The sequence below is a fragment of the Bos mutus genome, chromosome 7 (genome assembly GCF_027580195.1).
Source record: "Bos mutus isolate GX-2022 chromosome 7, NWIPB_WYAK_1.1, whole genome shotgun sequence".
In the NCBI taxonomy this organism is placed as follows: Eukaryota; Metazoa; Chordata; class Mammalia; order Artiodactyla; family Bovidae; genus Bos; species Bos mutus.
The window spans coordinates 90,996,442-91,017,440 of record NC_091623.1 but is presented as its reverse complement, the minus strand read 5'-3'; the positions used below and the strand labels follow the sequence as shown (position 1 = coordinate 91,017,440).

General features: G+C 41.5%; 1 protein-coding gene across 9 annotated transcripts in view; it reads right to left on the bottom strand.

Moving 5' to 3' along the window:
- Positions 1 to 6,571, bottom strand: part of PURA (purine rich element binding protein A) — a 70,954-nt gene extending 64,383 nt beyond the window's left edge. The window contains exon 1 of one of the 9 annotated variants that reach the window (XR_011464829.1): positions 6,469 to 6,571. Coding sequence is in view for 1 of the 9 variants with exons in the window: in XM_070374449.1 (XP_070230550.1) it covers positions 617 to 707 (91 nt within the window). In the remaining 8 variants the exon portion in view is untranslated. Of the gene's footprint in view, positions 1 to 346; positions 480 to 616; positions 5,479 to 5,525; positions 6,028 to 6,468 lie in introns of those variants that run through there. The other 8 variants (XR_011464828.1, XR_011464827.1, XM_070374452.1 and 5 more) reach the window with 8 other exon arrangements.
- Between the last annotated feature and the right edge of the window lie 14,428 nt (positions 6,572 to 20,999).

Below are 20,999 nucleotides of genomic sequence, written 5' to 3'. Positions count from 1 at the left end.
TGGCTGGGGGGTGGGGGGGATCAGGACGCGCCGCGTCGCAGCTGCTGCCGCCACGGCCGCCACCACTGTAGCTGTCGCTGTTGGCCAGACCCTGGGCAGCCTCGGCCCCGGGAGTTGGGGGACTAGGGGGTAGGAAGGGGACTGCCATACTAAGCACAGGGAGCGGGCCTGAGCTCTGTTTTCCAGTGACCCCAAAGAGGATGTAGGAGGAGGGGCCTGCGTAGCGCAGTCGAACTGCTGCAGAGGGGACACCGAGTCACGGCAACCCCCTCCTCTGCGGGCCCCATCCAGACTCAGATCCAAACCCAGACAGGCCCACCCGTCGTTTGGCTGGACCGTCTCCTACCGCAGAGCCCTGGCCGCAGAGGCGGCCGAGGAAGAGAAGAGGTGGTGCGGCTGTAACCCTTAGCTGCAGAAGGGGCTGCCAGGGATGAGGACGGGGCGCCGGCAGCAGTGGTACGGAGCAGCAGACACCTAGCCCGTCCCTCCCCTCTCCCTCCCCTCGCTCCCGCCGCTCCCCCTCCCCGTGCACGACAGCGGCTCTGGCCTCAGATGATCCCGCTCCCCCCTCCCCCCAACCGCAGCCCCGCACAGTCGGGCGGGCGGGCGCACTCACCGGTAGGGGGGAGCCGAGCAGAGGACGGCAGCCGCACCAGGGCCGGGGTGCCCGCAGTGCCTTTTTCCGTTGGCTCTGCCCTTCTCCCCATCCAACAATCAAAAAGAAACCCCGCACTCACCCCAAAACCTTCAAAGAGCCCCCTTGGGGACCAAGACTGCCCGCCTGCCTCCCCCTCCTCCTTCTGAGATTTGGGGAAGGGGGGCACCCAGTTCAGGGCTGAGCCCAGCCCCGGTTGCCGGCCAGCTCTGCGGATAAACCAGGCCCTGCCGAGCCTTCAGCCCCTAGCCCCACTCTTCCTCTCTGGAAGGACCCAGAATGGAGGAGAAAACCAAGCAGGCTTTAGGAAATTCACGAGCTAAAAATGTCAGGAATTTCCTGGGAAACGCAGTTCCTTACGGGATTCATTAACGCAGGTTCGCTCGCCCCTTTTACTCATCCTCCCAGAAACTCCTAAGTGTCAAGGAGGTCCCCCATCTCTCAAAAAGTAAACCACTAAATGATCGCTGGTTTTTAGGAAGACAGCTAGGTTACTGACCATTACCAATGACAGCTAAACCAGTGACAGCAAAAAGGGGTCTTCTCTGGTCTCAGGAAGGGGCTCAGAAATAGATTTCTGTCTTCCTAGATCTGAAGCATAATCTAGGGCCTATTTTCCTTCTCCCAGATAGACAGCTAATGCTTATACTCCCTCACTGCAGTCTTCAGTCTTAGCAGCTGTGGGAAAGCTAGGGCCTATCTCCAGGGCACCTCCTACCTGTGATCCTAGATGGCCCCATCACCTTCTTCAGGGGTCTTAGAGGATACAGACCCCACAGCCCTATTGCTGGTTTTCTTAAGCATGGATTGCTGCCTCCATCCTGAGAAGAGTACGACCATCTCATCTGTAGGCTCCATTCCCATTGAACATCCCCCAGCCCTGCCCCCAAAAGTAAGGAAACTTGCCTCCCTCAACCTTAACCCCCAAGACATCTGAGTACCTGGCTGCCCAAGCTTCCTGGAAACGAGAGAGGTAAAGAGGGGGCTAATGATAAAGATACCCAGACCAGCCCAGGGTATAAGTCTTATCAACGCCTGAGACCTTAAAGCTCCCTGATACATCCCTTCATCTCCTGGGCAAACCTGCCTGCTAAGTATTCACAGCTTCCTTTTTCTCTTCCAAGGGCTCCATTCAACCCTGTAGTAGCTACTTCAGCTCTGGGCTGACGTTCACTACTTCCCGCTAAAAAGGAAGAAATAGGGCAGAGCACTCTGACTTCCGAAAAGAAAACTGGGATAGTCCTGTGAACCTGTCTCAGAACTACCCACCTGTCCAGTTGTCCCTGAAATGGCTCTCTGAATAGGAGGCCCACTGTGAGAGACGGAAATCACAGGTTTGGGGGCCCATAAAGAACTTCCCCCTAGTTTAGAAGCATCCTGTAGCACTGAGTTAGTCCCCTTTCATTGCTGATTTTTCTGCGCTCCCGCCCCTGTCCCCAAGTCTGTCGGGAGGAGATATAGGAACAATTGGTGCACTGCCCACCACACAAAAATAACATGTGTGAAGAAGCGGCGGCTCCTCTAGGTTTGCATGGTAGCGATCAGGACCCTGGATAGACCCCGTCCCAAACGGGGTCGGGAAGGCAGGTCTCCGCACAGAGCTGGGCGGGGCATTACGCTCCCACCTGTAAGTTGAGACTACTACGACCAGGTTAAGACCGATCTAGAAGAGCCGCTATTCTTTCTCGTGATTTTACCTCGCACTGAACCCAGCACTTGTCCCCCTCTGGAGAGCTCAAAGAAGCAAAGACCAGTAGGGCTGTGAGGAGAAAGCATGCGGCTGCCAGTCCTTGTCACTCTTCCATACTAAAAAATCGCTTCCCCCAGAACCAAAAAGTAGAGCTTGAAACTGCCCGCCTTCTTGAACCAATTCTGGGGTCTAAATTTCTTTCCCTGTCCCAAATGTTTATTTTATGTCCAGGGTTCTGAAGTGGTTTGAGTTTGGGAATGCCCTTATTTTCTGAAAAAATGATAGTCACCAGGAACTGATGTCTTAGTTTCTGCACAGAGGCAACTGATAAAGTTTTTAGACAAAACACAAGTTAAATATCATTTGCACCCATAAACTGGAATTTTAAGCTCAAATAAGCTAACAACTGAGACCTGGAACTCTCCACATAGATATGTATTTATTTCATGCTTTTTATTATATATTTATAAAATTTTGCCATTATATATTAGCTTCTTGCCTAGTTTATAAATGTATCTAAAAGCAACCAAGGTTAATAATGCCTTTCCCAAAATAATACAATGATAAATAGGATATTTAACACATTTTCACTACTTAAACAAGAGAGTTTATTTCAGGATAAGCCTGTGAGTGTGGACTTTTGGTCAGAATGGGAAAGGTGGTGAAAGGCGGCTTTCCTTAGGCTATAGAATACAGTACCCTTAAAAGGCTGTCTGAGAGAAAAGTCTTAAAACAAAGAGGTTAGAACCTTAAATAGAATTTCAAAGTTAGATTTTCATACTATTTTCATACAGAAAATCCATGAGCAAACTTGTGGATTTAAAAACACATCTAGCCATTTGTTAATTACCAAGACAATATGCTAACTTGGTAAGTGAAAAGCCAATTCTAGTGTCTAGATGTTTGCATTGTTATTTTAAAACAAATAGTTGCAGAATTAAAATTATAGTTTCAATACAATGTAGGAAAGACAAAGGGAAAACGAAATACATTAATATGCACAAAATATCTGTGTTAATGAAAAAACCATAAAAAATTCCCTTTCTCCTCAAAGTTTGCTTACATTTTTAAAACCTGATAAACATCTCTAGATTTAGTGTGCTCTCTTATTAACAATACACATACATTTTGAAGAGAATTGAGATTGCTTTATTTTTAATCCCTCTATTTCTACATCTTTAACAAACTCTTAACAACAAAAAATTGTTTGCTAGAGAAATAGATACTAGGCTGAACAAGAAGGAAAAAAAAAACCCTCATTTTCCTCAGCCTGAACTACAGATGAGTCTGAAATAATCTAATTCGAAAAGTTAACACACATTTACAAAATAAACTTGGAGAGAGGGAATCTACCTCTGGATAATAAACTCTTTTGATTATGGAGTTTCCAACAGAAATAACACGCTCATTAGTATTTCACAGAATCACAGATTTCCCAAATAAAAGAGAAGCAAAACCATTAGTACTTGTGTTTTCAAGTGCTGCTTAGGTTAAATGCCTATCTTAAACCAGACAACAATTATCTTCAATACCCAAATCATTAAAACTAACTGGAATGTTGTACAGCAACTGTTCAAAGTAGAGGAATTACCCATTTCTTCTCATGGCTAGCTATCGGGAAAATTAAGGGAAACTCTCAAGTAAATCTTAACATTTTAACAACAACGACTAATAGTATTTCAATGATCATTTTTAAAAAGTCTATCCCCTTTGTATAGCTTACTTAATCTTTAAAACTATGCCTCTCCAATGCTATTTCAATGTTTAGGGTTAAATAAATGAACTAAACATTTAAAATCTGAAGAGAACAATCCATGTGATAGAATCTTCACGTTTCACAAAATGTTATTTTAAGCATTTGCAGAAGAATTAAATAAATGTAGCACACACTCTAAATTCGATAAAAGATTCAGAGAACCCGACATTTTATATACCCAAAAGATCCAAACAGAACCGATGCAAATGTCAATAACTCTCTTTCGTCTGATTCTTAAATGATTTTACTAGTACCCAAAGGAATGAAATCAGCAACTCTTTCCACACTCTAGTCAACACTCCAATTTTCAAAGCCGCAATTCGAAAACGTCAGTTTGGGCGGGGAGCAGTGAGGGTCTTGAAGTAATCAAAAAATTCCTTTTCCTCCTCTGACAGTCTACCAAAAGATGTCAAACCAAATTCAGCCTGTTATAAAGCACTGGGGCTTCCCTTCCAAGGACACGGGACTCAAGCACAGACACCACTGCAAAAACCTGTCCCCAAACGCCTGGTCCGACCGAAACGTAAGGGGCCCAGGCAAGAACGAAATTAGAAGCCTCAAGAGGGTCCCGCAGAGACAACGGAAATTAAAGTAGCATTTATTCAAGGGTAGACAGCAACGAACCAACGTTCTCCCAGCCGGACTCTTGGCCTTTCTCTATCCGAATTCAGGCTCAAGGCAGATATATTTGTGGGGGTCCCTTCCCCACTGACATCTCAGCCGCTGCCGGGGCCTACCGTCGCTCAAAGGGAAGACCCTCCAACTTCACATCCGTCCCCTTTTGCCCTCGGACAAAAGGCAGAGGAGGCTATGGAGCTGACCTAGCTCTGTGGGGCAGCAAAAATGCCTTGTCCGGGCCACCCATCCCTGGGCCTGGCTTCATCTGCGCTGTCAGCACCAATGTATTCTTCTTTATTTTTGCAACGCATACTGGGCGGGTGTATGCATTGCGGGGGTGGGGTGGGGATTGAACAGAGAAAGGAGGGGTTGGTAGTGGAGCCTAGAACCCTCCTTCCTCTCCCCTCCAGCCAGGGGTGCTGTGCAGGGAGTGTCGGCCAGGTCTGGCGCACTGTCCCAGGCCCCAGGTTAAGGTGGCCAAGAGAAATGAGGCTTAGGGATTTCTAAGCAAACGGCACCACTGGTGGTCTCCAGCGCCAGCGGAGGTAGGATTGTTTTCTTTTCTTTTTTTTAAAGGGGCGTGTGACTTTCTTTTTTTGGAGGTGGGAGGGAGTTCGTTCGTTCGTGCACTCCGGAGGAAGGGGGGGCGCTTTGCTGCACTGCCAGGGTCCCCAGAGGGAGGGTGAGGGGATGTCTACAACGGTACAGTAATTATTCCTGGGCTATAAGAGGGCAATCAGAGGGAACAAGGTGGGCGGCACCTCAAACTGTGGCAGTGGCAGCAGAGAAGGTCGCGAGGGGCTTACCCGGGCGGGCGGGCGCTGTCCTGCCGCAGGTGAGGGAGGGCGCGGGCTGGAGGGAGGGAGGGCGCGCGCGAGGCGGGCGCTAGGCAGGCGCGAGGAAAGGGGGAGGGGAGGAGGCGCGCGCGCGCACACCTGTCCTGGACAGCGGCGCGAGCTGAGCTGCGCCTCACTCGGGCTCTGCCGGCTGAGGAGGGAGAAGGGCGGGCTGGCAGGCGGGGGCGGGACGCCGAGGGGAGGAGGAGGAGGCGGCTCGGATGGCTGGCTCGGCTCTCGCTCGTTCTCCCTCCCGCTGGCAAGTCCGGCTCACACCCTGCCTCTCCCGCTCACTCACAGCCCCCTTGACTCTCCCTCCTCCTCCTCCTTCCCCTGCGGGATCCGCTCGCTGCCGCCGCCGCCGCCGCCGCAGACGGCAAGTCGTGGCAGCCAGACGTCGGCGCGTAACCCGGCGCTCTGTGCGTGACTCCGGGCGACGTCAGCGCGCGCTCCCCGCTACCCACCATCTCCCCCCCCACCCTCCTCCCGTGGCTCGCGCCCTCCGCCCTCGCGTCCCTCCGTTTCAGTTGCCGCGGCGGCGGCTGCCGAGCGCGTTCCCTCCGCCCTCCATCTCGCGCGTGCGCGCGCCCTCCCAGCCGTTGGCGCGTCAACAGCCCACGGCCCAGGCCTTAAGGCGCGTCTGAGGAGGGGGCTCCCTGCGGCCTTTTTGCCCGCCCTTCCTCCAACCACCGCCTGTAGCGCCCCCGGGAGGACTTCTCGGTTGTTGGGCTCTGAGGGCGGAAGCCAGGCTCAGGCGGGGACGGAACCCTGTAGAGCCTGCGTCAGCTCCAACTTAGGGCCCTCAGCGTCGTAGTCAGTGTCGCTACCACCCTGTCACCCCCCCCAACTCTCCACCGTTCCGCTTGCATCTCTTAGGAGGCGACAGGCCTTTCATCTCCCGGGAGGGTCTCACCTTGGCCTTCAGACGCCAGCCGAGAGGGGCTGGAAGGGCAGGATTAGCATAAAGAAGAAAGGGGCTAGACCAGGTTCAGGCTCTAGCCCCAGGAACCCTTGACAGGAAGCGTGGGGTTGCTGCCCAACCTCCCACGCAGTGTAGGTGAAACTGGGCCCTTTTGAGGGACTGTGACTAAGGACAAAACCCTGATAAATAATATTTATGCGTCCTTGGGCCGAGAGGGAGAGAGTAAAACGGATGAGTTAATTTTCATAAATTGCTACGCTAGGGCTAAATGCAAAACTACAAAATGTCCTTCTAAAAGTTTTATTGAAATCTTACCAGGTTTGACAAGACTTTTGGTACAAGTTAACTTTTTCCTTCACTTTGTATGCTGTTACATCTCATTCTTGCAACACTGCGTACACAGAAGACGAATCAATTGAAAATGGCTGCAAAAGAAGCAGAAAACAGCCTTAGATCTTTATTATTTAAATAGCTCTATGAAAAGTCAATCTGTGACTTAAGAAAATTTAGTCAATGTTTTAGCTTATTTGATTATATTTTATTTTGAAGTAACTGCAATACACTGAGATACTCTTTTTATTAGGCAATAGATTTTTTGTTTTGTTTTTAAGAGCAGGCTTCTAAACTCAGGGCTTTCCCAAGAAACTTATCTAGCTCAACCTTAGAGGCAAGTAAGAGAAAGGTGAAATTAACCCCATTTTATTGATGAGAAAATGGAGCTGCAGAAATATGTCAGTTATTGAGAGTTGCAAGCAGTCTGTCACCGATGACGGGAAGCACCATAGGCCTATTAATACCTGCTTTATCCACTAAACCAGAGATTTCTTGGTTATCTTTTGATCCCCGCCGCCCCCTCCCCCCACACACACACTTAGGTATTGTAGGCAGTACCTCATGTCTGAGAGAAACAGAAACAAGTTTGGAGACATATTCCTGGAGACCCCAAATCACTATCACTAAAAAGTTTGAATTAGAAAATTTCTGCCATAGAAAATTACAACTCAGCAATAATTTATTGTGGAACAAGCTTCCATATTAACAAAATAACAAAATGTTTATTAATCCCTAGTTAGAAATGAGAAAATTTCAGTTGACAGGCTTCAGAATGGTGGGTCATTTCCTTTGAATTGCTTCTTAATTCACCTCATCTTTAGGTGGCAGCACTACTATATAAATATGTTCAAAACTACAGTCTTCTGCAGCTTGGTATCCTAGAGTGTTTTGTCCTAAGTGCTTCCAAGTATATTGTGAAGATTAGAAGCTGGTGAAAATATGAAATCATAGCTGAGAATTAGAATACTTAGGAGGCTACAGAGGAGGAAAAACAGGTTTTCAGAGAAATGAATAAAATACATGGAGTTACTAAGGGAAAAGATTATAAAGGTGTGAGTTTTTTTTTAACTTACAAATTTATTTTTATTTTTTAGCTATACGAGGAGAAAGTAGCATCTTTAAAGACCTCATATTGAAACAGCACAAGATAACCTTCCAAAGCAAACCATAGTTTCTTAATATTACATATTTTTCAAGTATTTAGAAGTTTAGAGTTGTAAGTGGTATAGTTGCCAGTATTCACTATAATTTTTAAATTCAGTTGCAATTTTCCTCACTAATTGCATTGCATCAAACTTACAAAGATCCTGAATGGGACCTTGTTGTTGACCCTTGTGGAAGAGAATAACTAACTCATCTTGGCCCCTTTTCTTGCTTCCTATATTTTTCATGTAAAAAAACAAATCATTGCTCAAACTCAAAGAAGTGAAAAGACAAACAAGTGTAAAATGATAGCAATTTACAGATATTCTGTATCTTAATTTCTCCCATATTTTTTTGAGGGTAATAAATTGGGCTATATGGGGGTTATTTGGATCCAGTGTTTCCTAAGTAGAACTTTGTTGTAATTAATCTTGTATATTTACAGTAGTTCTTCCTATACCCCTATATCCAAGCAACAAAGCAAAATTGACTTTACATGCATTTCAAAATAGACTGCATTAAATTTACAATTATAAATACAACCACCAAAAAATATAGAGGTATGACCATCAGAAGTGGGAAATCAAATCATTTCTGAGTAGGCAATAAAGTGTTAATAGATCTTTCTTGATGGCAGCTTCCATTTTTCTCAAATCAAACTTGGAGGAGTCTCAAGCAAATTGGTAGAACTCAAACTCAGCAGTATTATGTTAAGATTTTTAAGCTCTCTTGCACCAGCAAATCATGCAGCCTGGGGGCCTTTGCTCCAAACTTCTGCCAACTCCATTTTGGCAGTAAAGTGTTGTGTGGAACAAAGTTTGCACGTGTTTGGGGTGTGAAGTGGTTCCTCAGGCATTTATTGGTTTTATTCCAGTTTAGGGACTTGAAGACAAGGGTCAGAAGCATGAGGCTTGTATAGTTCATATGTGCCCTGAAACAGACTATGCTAGTGATCTTGAATTTTCACTTAAACAAGAGTAGCTTTCTTTGTTCGTGTCTGAGTTATTGAAGTGGACCCTTTAGTTTACGCCTTAAGTGCTCACATGATATTCAACCAGTTCTCAGAAGCAGTTCTCAGGATTCTCTCTGTTGAGGGTATAGAGCTGTGGAAAAATCACTCCTCATCCTCTTACCCACAATATCACTAAAATGTAGCCCACTAAATAATAATATGCAACTTGAGGGCAAAAGGGCCAGTAACTATTTAAGCTTGACCCCTTTGTCAACTTATATGTAACTGTGAGTCTCTAATCTTTTTTTGTATCAATTGTCTAACTTCAGCTTTTTTACCTACCTCCTTCATTCATGAAGTCTGTGGTTAACAACACCTGGTCCAGATATGTGTGCTAATTTTTCTTATTTCAAAGGTCCCTTGTCCTGTTGGAAATGTATATAAACAATCTCAGTTTCTATTTTTTTTTCAAGTGATTCTAATAGAAAAATCCTTGTGTAGTCTGAGGTAAAAGAATTTGAAAGCCATTAAGAATGCTGTTAGGGGTTCTCTGGTGGCTCAGATGGTAAAAGAATATGGCTTCAGTGCAGGAGACCTGGGTTCCATTCCTGGTTGGGGAACTATGATCCCACGTACCATGGGGCAACTAAGCCTGTATACCACAGCTAGAAGAGAAGCCTGTGAGATACAATGAAGAAACAGTGCAGCTACAAATAAAACAGAAATAATAAAATAATATTTTTTTTTAAAAAAAGTAATTCCCAACTCTAACATATGAATGAAGTTGGAGTTGGCAAAGAAAGCTGGGCCTTTCCAAAGAGTGGATCTATTGGATTAGAAAGTACCACTGAACTTTGTTGCACATTTTATGTGACCCCACAACTCCTTTGCTTGCTTACTTTAGGTTATCAGCATGTTGCCATTTTATTACATGGAGCAAGGCTAAATACATACATTCATGAGTAGGTATGTACATACATCTGAGGCCAATTTAGGCCATTTTTACAACCCAGTCCAGTAGCACTTGGCAATTCGATGAAAATCAGTTGTGTTTATTTCTGTAGTGAGTAAAATATGTCAAGGGGAAAATCTAAATACATCATGGGAAAAATACAGAGGGAGTTCTTTTAATACTTTGTGTCATGTAGAGTTTTTGTCTTTCAAGTAGAACTTTTCTTCTTGTCTGCTTTCAGTTCAGTTCAGTTCAGTCGCTCAGTCATGTCTGACTCTTTGCAACCCCATGAACTGCAGCACTCCAGGCCTCCCTGTCCATCACCAACTCCCAGAGTCCACCCAAACCCATGTCCTTTGAGTAGGTGATGCCATCCAACCATCTCATCCTCTGTTGTCCCCTTCTTCTCCTGCCCTCAATTTTTCCCAGCATCAGGGTCTTTTCCAATGAGTCAGCTCTTCACATCAGGTGGCCAAAGTATTGGAGTTTCAGCTTCAACATCAGTCCTTCCAATGAACACCCAGGACTGATCTCCTTTAGGATGAACTGGTTGGATCTCCTTGCAGTCCAAGGGACTCTCAAGAGTCTTCTCCAACACCACAGTTCAAAAGCATCAATTCTTTGGTGTTTAGCTTTCTTTAGAGTCCAACTCTCACATCCGTACATGACCACTGGAAAAACCATAGCCTTGACTAGATGGACCTTTGTTGGCAAAGTAATGTCTCTGATTTTGAATATGCTGTCTAGGTTGGTCGTAACTTTCCTTCCAAGGAGTAAGCGTCTTTTAATTTCATGGCTGTAATCACCATCTACAGTGATTTTGGAGCCCAGAAAAATAAAGCCAGCCACTGTTTCCACTGTTTCCGCATCTATTTGCCATGAAGTGATGGGACCGGATGCCATGATCTTCGTTTTCTGAATGTTGAGCTTTAAGCCAACTTTTTCACTCTCGTCTTTCTTGTCTGCTTACTCAAAATTAATTATTAACTGTAAATATAGTTGAATGATTAGTTTTTACTTTCTAGATATTATTGATAAATCAATTTTACTTGATAAGTATGTAAATAAAGAAATGTTTTTAATTACTATTTTAGAATATCATTAATATACATATTACATAAGCATATTACAGCTAATGCTTAATTTACATGGCTCTTTTTTTCCTTTGAATTTCCTTTTGGACAAGAAATATTAGCTGCTACTTCAGAACTGGTTCTTGGAACCCACTGCTATTTATCAATCAGCCTTATTTTCTTGAGTCATTTATTGAACAGTATTAATACCTATTTGCCAGACATTGTTTTAGATGCTTGAACAAAACAAAATCCTTGCTCTCGTAGCGTTACCAGTCTAGCAAGACAAATAATGTAATAAACTCATATATAATATGGTGCTAAATAATAAGTGTTAAAAAGAAAAAAAATACAGGTAAGAGGAAAGAGTTTTCTGTGTGATTGTGTATGAATGTGTATGTGCATGTCTCCCACTTGACATTTTAAATAGAGTGATCAAAGAAGTCTCTCTGAAGAGGTAACATATGATCAGAGACCTGAAGTAGTCATGGGAAGATCTGGGGAGATGTGCCACGTGTTATGTTCTAGGTGTTTATTTATGCCACATAAAGTCAGTCACTCAAGTATAATTCAGGTAACGTGTATAATCCAGTTAAACATCATATTAGGTATACATTTTTTTTTTCTAAAGAGAAAAAAACTCATTAGGTTTTCAGAAAAGTTTTTCATTTAATCCCAGCATTGCTCTAGATTTCCCATGATTAGTATTCCATTATTTAATACAATAAAAACTTATGGCTCTACAGACAAAGCTTCATAGTCCCTCCTTATCTGCAGTTCTAAAACCATAAAACTTTTTTCTTAATTCATTTTGTGGCAAAAATGGATCTGAATTGACATAACGGTTTAAGTCTTCATTAATTCCATTTGGTGTGGCTATTGATACATTTCATTATGGAAATATGTGTTTGATTAAGGTATGCTGCCCAGGACAATCTAAGTTAAGTAAAACATAGGTAACATAATACCTTACATTCCTAAAATATGAAAGGAATTTTAATTCAGAAACACATCTGGCCCCAAGGATTTGGGATAAAAGATTGTAGACCTGTATCAGATTTCTTCTTGGTTCTCTGATTAAATATCATATTGATGTTAGTCTTTAGATATTTTTTATTCAAAAGTACAGTGCTTATATAATGCTCTTATTATATGCCTAGCACTGTGTAAATACTCTCTATTATCTCATAAAATCCTCACAACAACCTTATGAGTAAGTTCTATTATTCTTGTTTTATAGATGAGAAAATTGAGCTACACAGAGATTAAGAAACCTGCTAAAAATCACGCAGCTACTAAGTGACACTTCCCTGGTAGCTCAGATGGTACAGAATCTGCCTGCAGCGTGGGAAACCTGGGTTCGATCCCTGGGTTGGGAAGATCCCCTGGAGGAGGGTATGGCAACCCACTCCAGTTTTCTTGCCTGGAGAATCCCTGTGGACAGAGGAGCCTAGGGGTGAGTCCATGGGGTTGCAAAGAGTCGGACACAACTGAGCAACTAAGCACAGCACTAAGTGACAAAGCTAAGAACTGAACATAGACAATTTTCCTTCATAGTTTGCTATGAACTAACTCTCCCTCTTTCTATCCTTTTCACCCTCCCTTCTTCCTTGGAGAAGTTTTGACTATAAGCTCTTTCTAAGAGCGTGGTTTCTCCCTTCTACTCTGAAGTATCAGCTATCTCAACTTTACATTTCATTTACCAGCAAATATCTATCAATAACTTTTTTCATTTTATTTGCTCCTGCTATAATTTCAGCTGTTTCTATTTCAAGTTGACATTGGAAATTTACTTATTCTCGTTTTCATTCTGATAAGTTTCCAAATTAACATCATCTTTCACTATCCTTTTCACTTGAATATCTTTGGACAATTATGAGACACCTCACTTATTATTGTGGTCTTGTCAGATGTCAAATTACATAAAAAGTTTGGATCTAGTTTATTGAGCAGTAGCATCTGCCAAATAAACCTCTGTCACTGCATTGTAAGTTTCCCTCACTCAATGAATTACATAGCTTACTTCAGATCATTTTATTCTAGGCATATTAAGTTTATGTTTTGGGGTTGGAACTATGTTTTCATTAGTTTGTCCTCAGATAAGACTTCCTCCATAAGTAATTACAAACTGCAATGGTTTCTCCTGTTATTTATTTACTTATTATTTGTTGAGTACCTAAAATCACAAGATTGATTGAGTATATATCATGAAGTTGGGCAAAGACTCTATTATAGGTAGGGTCAATTTAAGTAAGTATATTACATTGAACTTTCTAAGAATCTATTCTTGATTGTTTCAGAGAACCATTGTAAAACATTAAACAAATCACTTTAGTTGTTCTCTGTGAAAATTAATGTGCTGTCCTTGAATACAAAGATGAAGGTTCTGACACACACTAAGTAAAGCATTATCTTCTGTGTAATGCTGATAGACATTCTGAGCCAAACACAATTTCTCTGGGGTCACTCAGCAACTCATATATGCTAAGTTTAGGGGTGCAGTTCATGGCCACTAGATCTAAAAAGGAATTAAACCCATCAATTTTACCTCATTAACATATTGCTTAAGCAAATGAGCCAACAAGTCAGTTATTAAATTGCTGAGAAGGTAGAGAGACTGAATAAATATGTGTGTGTTGTTGAGATTGGCTATAAAGTACATCCGTTTATTATTTGAGAAATTGAGGGCTTTACCAAGGCTTACCTTGTATAACTTTCCTAAAATCTCCATGGACAGAGGAGACTGGTAGGCTATAGTCTTGAAGAGTTGGACATGACTGAGCAACTTTCTCCACTAGTTCTGCAATATTCTGTATTCCTAGTGCCCAGTACAAAAATCTGAGGCACACCACTAATATTTAATCAAGATGTAACAATGTTTTGGGGTAAAGATCTTAATATTTACAATTTATCTCAACTGCATATAAACAAACTTTAATGAACTCATGTGATGAACTACTTTTTTAGCTCTTCTATTTCCCGTAATTTTTAGTTAGGGGAAACCTCCTCTATTCAGTGTAAGTGTTAGTAAGTAAGTGTTAGTCGCTCAGTCGTGCCCAACTCTGCGACGCCACGGACTGCCGCCCACCAGGCTCCTCTGTCCATGAGATTTTCCAAACAAGAATACTGGTGTGGGTTGCCATTTCTTTCTCCAGGGGATCTTCCCCGACCCAGGGATTTGAAGCCGGGTCTCCTGCACTGCAGGCAGATTCTTAACCAACTGAGCTACGAGGGAAGCCCTCTATTCAGTGTAGTGGTCAAGAATGTGGGCTGAGTAATCATATGTCCTAGATTCAAAACTCTGCTTTCAAATTCCTAACTTTGTGACTGGCAAATTATTTAACCTCTGTAGGCCCCAGTTTCCTCATTTATCAAATGAGGGTAATAATACCAACTGCCTCATAGGTATATTGTATAGGTTAAATTAATTAATTCATAAAAAGTATTTGGAAGAGGATCTGGCGTACAGTTAAGTATTCCATAAATGTGAACTCCCACCCACTGTAGCACCAACTCTTCTTGGCCTTCACTCAAGGTCCAAGCCAAGTTCTCCATTTTTTTTTTTCCCTTCTGATTTCAGGCTCACGGGTGTTGGCCTGAGATTAAGGCTGTCCTCTTTCTCAACTACTACACTAGCCAACTACATTGTTCTTGAAAACCTCCAAGTATTCTTTCCTTTTCTAGGTTTTGGGCCATTTACTCTATCTAAACAACTCTTTATGGGTTCTGTAGAGAAGTATCTCTTCCATTTACACATTGTAAAGTTTTTCTCTGATTACTAGAATATGAATTCCTTGAGAGTTCGGACTGTGTCTTATTTATCTCTATTATTTCCGTCCCTTCCCCCTCCCTGGTGCAAAAAGTGGAAAAAGAAAAAAAAAGAATTAACCCATTTAGCCTTTGTATTTTTTTGTTCATTTTATCCTAAGTATTGTATTCTGAACCTCCAGTTTTCCTGCAAAATGTCTTGCTCCTTTTATCGCTGGAAGTTTTCGTTTCACCTAGTGATGCTAGAGTCCTATCTTGGATCATCATTTCCTGGCAGGTAAGAGATTCAATTTATCACACAATCCATTCATGCATTAAAAAAATTCCCATTTAATTCACTTAGAATTTAATTTCTCTTAAAATTCTTTTGGCTCCAGTTAGACTGATTTTTTTTTTAATTTAATTAATTAATTTATTTTTGGCTGTGCTAGGTCTTTGTTGTTGCACATGGGTTTTCCCTAGCTGTGATGAGCCAGGGCTACCACTCTTCATTGTGGTATGTGGGCTTCTCACTGAAGTGACTTCTCTTGTTGCAGAGCACAGGCTCTGGGGAACTGGGCTTCAGTAGTTGTGGTGCATGGGCTTACTTGCCACGTAGCTTGTGGATCCTCCTTGGGTTCATGGCCATCTCACCAGGGATGGAACTTGTGTCTCCTGCATTAGCAGGCAGATTCTTCACCACTGAGTCACCAGGGAAGCCCTAAACTGATTACTGTCTTTAAAAATCTATTAGTATTTTTGAAAGGGGTACTGTTTTGGAGAACTCTGTCTCATTCCTTATTTGAAGACAGGGCCATATCACCCTAAATTTCTTTCTTTTTCTTTTTTTTGAATAAACTTGACATGTTACATTGTATACGTTTAAGGTATGCAACATGTTACTTTGATACATTTATATATTATAATAATGATTGCCAAGGTAGCAGTAGTTATAACATTATATCATATAGTGCCTGCCTGGATGCTAAATTGCTTCAGTCATGTCTGACTCTTTGTGACCCTATGCACTGTAACCCACCAGGCTCCTCTGTCCATGGGATTTTCCAGGTGAGAATACTGGAGTAGGTTGCCATTGATTCCATCGGATCTTCCTGACCCAGGGATTGAACCTGTGGCTCCTACATTGCAGGCAGATTCTATCACTGAGCCACAAGGGAAGCCCATATGATACAATGCTGCTGCTGCTGCTGAGTCGCTTCAGTCATGTCCGACTCTGTATGACCCCATAGACCGCAGCCCACCAGGCTCCCCTGTCCCTGGGATTCTCCAGACAAGAACACTGGAGTGGGCTGCCATTTCCTTCTCCAATGCATGAAAGTGAAAAGTGAAAGTGAAGTTGCTCAGTCGTGTCCGACTCTTTTCGACCCCATGGGCTGCAGCCTACCAGGCTCCTCCATCCATGGGATTCTCCAGGCAAGAGTACTGGAGTGGGTCGCCAGTGCCTTCTCCGATATAATACAATAGTACTATCTACATTCATTAGACTGTATTGTGCATTACACTCTATGGTTTATTTACTACTCATTCAAGCTTGTACCCTTAAACACCATCACTCTTATCCCCCTATCCCTACCCCAACCCTGGTAACCACCATTTTAACTCTCTCTTTTTTTTAACAGGTTTAACTTTTTTTAGATTCTATGTGTAAGTGATATCATTACTCTCAGTTTCTTTACATGCAGAATATGATTCAGATCTCACTTGGAAGAGATGAGGATAAATTAGATCATGCTCATAAATTTTTTTCTTTTTAATACATGCAAAAGATATATGTAACACTGGAAATTCCCTGGCCCTCCATTGGTTAGGACTAGGTGATTTCATTGTGGAGGGCTTGGGTTCAATCCCTGGTTGGGGAACTAAGATCCTACAAGCCACGACATGGCATGGCCAATATATGTACATGTATATAGTATATATAATAATATATATTAATGTATAATAATATATGTAACATATTTGAGGTATGAAGCTTAATCATATAATGAACTACCCAATCCAAGAACTAGAATATTTCCCCCAAAATTGTATCTACAATTGTGTTTCTCCTCTATCTCTTCCCTTGCACTCAGAGGTAACCAGTATCCTAAACTTAATGCTGATCATTCCATTGCTTTTTTTTTTTTTTAATTTTATCACAAATGTATATGTGCTGAAACAATATACTGTTTGATTTGTATTTTTTGAGCTTTATGAAAGTGCACTCATTCAATATATAGTTTTCTGGGATTTGCCCTTTTAACTTAACATTTTGTTTCCAAGATTCATTCATGTTGTTGTGTATAATGATTGTTGATTTTCAGTACCATATAGCATTCTATTATGTGAATATATCACAATTTATTTTCATATTGATACATAGTTGGGTTCTTTCTAGACTTTTAAATAATTATAACATTGTTGCTATAAAAAATTTTACATATACCTCATGGTCACATATGCAAGTATTTTTCTTGGTCATATATCTAGAAGTAGGGTTGTTGGGCTGTAGAGTATGCAAATATTTACTGTTGTGAGATAATTAATTTCAAAAAGTTTTCTACTCTTCCCAACATTTGTAAGAATTCTTCAGTTCAGTTCAGTTCAGTCGCTCAGTCATGTCTGATTCTTTGCTTCCCCATGGACTGCGGCACACCAGGTCTCCCTGTCCATCACCAGCTCCTGGAGTTTACCCAGACTCATGTCCACTGAGTCGGTGATGCCTTCCAACCACCTCATCCTCTGTCATTCCCTTCCCCTCCTGCCCTCAATCTTTCCCAGCTTCAGGGTCTTTTCAAATGAGTCAGTCAGCTCTTTGCATCAGGTGGCCAAAGTATTGGAGTTTCAGCTTCAACATCAGTCCCTCCAATGAACACTCAGGACTGATCTCCTTCCGAATGGACTGGTTGGATCTCCTTGCAGTCCAAGGGACTCTCAAGAGTCTTCTCCAACACCACGGTTCAAAAGCATCAATTCTTCAGTGTTCAGCTCTCTTTACAGTCCAACTCTCAGATCCATACATGACCACTGGAAAAACCATAGCCTTGACCAGATGGACCTTTGTTGGCAAAGTAATGTCTCTGGCTTTTAATACACTGTCTAGGTTGGTCATAACTTTTCTTCCAAGGAGCAAGTGTCTTTTAATTACATGGCTGCAATCACCATCTGCAGTGATTTTGGAGCCCCCAAAATTAAGTCCCTCACTGTTTCCACTGTTTCCCCATCTATTTGCCATGAAATGAAGGGACTGGATGCCATGATCTTAGTTTTCTGAATGTTGAGCTTTAAGCCAACTTTTTCACTCTCCTCTTTCGCTTTCATCATGAGGCTCTACTTACTCTTTAATATTTGGTATTATTACCCTTAATATTTTACAGGTTTAGTGGAGGTAAAACGGTATATATCTACTTTTTATAGGATGGAAGAAAGTCATCTTTACCTAAAGCTTTTTAAAGTTCCTCTTCCTTTTTATATTAAGAACTTACAGCCTCATTTGACATTACTGTGCCTGAGAGTTCCTTTGAGAGAAAGTCATTTATTTGTGTGATAGTTTGCAAGGGTATAAAAACTGCTAACTGGATAGTTTGAATATTGCTTTTCAGTTGATCTAGTGTAAATACCAAATTATACACAAACTAGTATTTTTTGTTAATACTCTGTAGCAATGGAAATATACAAAATTGTATTCTTTACTATTGACTCATCATAAATTAATCTAGTCTTGAATTTATACCTGTCTATAAAACTATTTTAAGTAAAAAGCTCTGCAATGTGTTGATCTGGAATATTTTCACTTAATGAAGTTTAGTAAAGATATCTTTGTATGTTTTCTTGTATTTTCAATTTGCCAGAGATTCAGTTTGCCCTCTTTTGACATGGTTACATGATGCAATGCAAATTAATCTCTCAAAGAAATTTCAAAACTCCAAATGTTCATCTTACTACTGTTACCCACTGAATTGACCCACACACAATAACCAGGAAAATAAGTCCAAACAGATGGTACCCTAAAATGTGTTTGTGTGTTTTTTAATTGAAAAAGTCATCTTGTATATAAATGGTTTTCATCAGTAACTAAAAACACATGGAGATGAAAAAAGAATTCAAAACAAATGGCATATATATATATATAATTATATATAAGTAATATATAATATAATAATGTTATATATGATATATTATTATATATAAAAAGAAGAACTTTTATAGCTCTTTGTGTTTATTATCTTTAAAAACAAATATCAAATAAAAATATCAGTTTGTCATTTATCTGTTTGTTTTTTTTTTTTACCTTTGAATGAAAGATTTTTGAAGGCAGGGACTGTGTGTTTGTTTTATGTTTCTTTATTATATCATTAAATATAGTGTCATATCTCAAAGGGAAACTTAGAGAATATTAATTGAATGCAAAAGTCCCATCTCTAGCTTTAATATTTGTTGACTGACAAAATAACTGAGTGAATATTCATGACCAAACCATGAGAAAGCTGCAGTTGCTTTCTTCTTTATTGTACTATAGCTATTTTTGGAAATAATCATTCATCTGAGTGATTGCATTTATGCCAGGTGAGTGTTTTTCAACTTTTTTTATATAGCTAATATTTTTTTTAGTCAAGTTGCTGTCAGTCATTTGTTTCTTTCAGTGTTCTCTTTTAAAACCAAGTGTTAAGCCTCCTTTCCTTATTCCTACAAGTCCAGATATTCACTTCCATACTGATCAAGGGACATCAGGTGCTGCTGAAGTAAGAATGACTCCTGCCAAAGTTCCCTCTGAGTAGGGGATAAGGGGTCCTTTATACCAAGCCACGTAAGTGAGCTTTATGTTTGTTTTTGTTACCTCGTAAGTGGTGATATACAAGGCAAAGCTAGAGGTTTAAGCTTTTACTTCTAATATGGATTGCAACATGACAACATCCTCACTGCCACAGGCAGCCTTCAAGGAGCCCCTGATTCCTGCCTTCTGGTATTTATACCCTCTTCCCCGTTGTATGGGACCTTCCCTAGTGGCTCAGATGGTAAAGAATCTGGCAGCAATGCAGGAGACCTGGATTTAATCCCTGGGTCGAGAAGATCCCCTGGAAAAGGGAAAGGCTACCCACTCCAGTATTCTGCTTGGAGAATTCCATAGACAGAGGAGCCTGGCAGGCTACAGTTGATGGGGTTGCAAATAGTCAGATACTATTGGATGACTAACACTTTTCTCATTGTATGAGGATTGTTTTGTCTGTAAACAGAATATGGCAGAAATAGTGTCATGTCACTTGCAAGATTAGCTTATAAAAGACTTCAAGGACCCAGGGAACTCAGACCAAGTTAGAATCTCAGCTAGTTCAAGAAGGAACTGAGGTTGAGACTTAGACCCTGAGCCAAGAAAGCCCAGGTCTTTCTTTCTTGGACCTAAAAAAGTGAGAGAGAGAAAAACCTGGACATAACATAACATAATTAGAAATAAGTAGGAATTTCACTGAAAAATAGTGGAAAAAAGAGAGCACGTAATAAAAAAGAAATTAAATACTGATCCACACTACAACATTGTTGAACCCTAAAGATAAGCTAAGTGAAAGAAGCCAGTCTCAAAAGGCCACATATTGTATGATTCCATTTATATGTCATGTCCAGAATTGGCAAATCTATAGAAACAAAAAGTATTATGACAGTTGCCTAGACTGAAAAGGTTGGGAGTGGGGGAGTTTGGTGTGTAATGGCTTCGTTCAGGGTTTCTTTTAGAAGTGCTGAAAATATTCTAACATTTTTGTGATGATTGTTGCAAATCTCTATAAACATACAAGCCATTGGATTGTACACTTTGAATGTGTGAATTGTATGGCATATGAATTACAGTTGACCCTTGAAAAACACAAGGAGTTGGGGTGCTGACCTCTGCTCCTTCCCCATGCTGGCCCCACCCCACACAGTCAGAAACTTCTGTGTAACTTCATATGTATCTCAATAAAGTTGTTTTTGTACAGAAGAACTATACAAAAAGGTCTTAATGACCTGGATAACAATAATGGTGTGATCACTCACCTAGAGCCAGACATTCTGGAATGTGAAGTCAAGTGGGCCTTAGGAAGCATCACTATGAACAAAGCTAATGAAGATGGTGATGGAATTCCAGTTGAGCTATTTCAAATCCTAAAAGATGATGCTGTGAAAGTACACTCAGTATGCCAGCAAATTTGGAAAACTTAGCAGTGCCACAGGACTGGAAAAGGTCAGTTTTCATTCCAATCCCAAAGAAGGTGATGCCAAAAAATGTTCAAACTACCACACAATTGCACTCATTTCACATGCTAGTAAAGAAATGCACAAAATCCTTCAA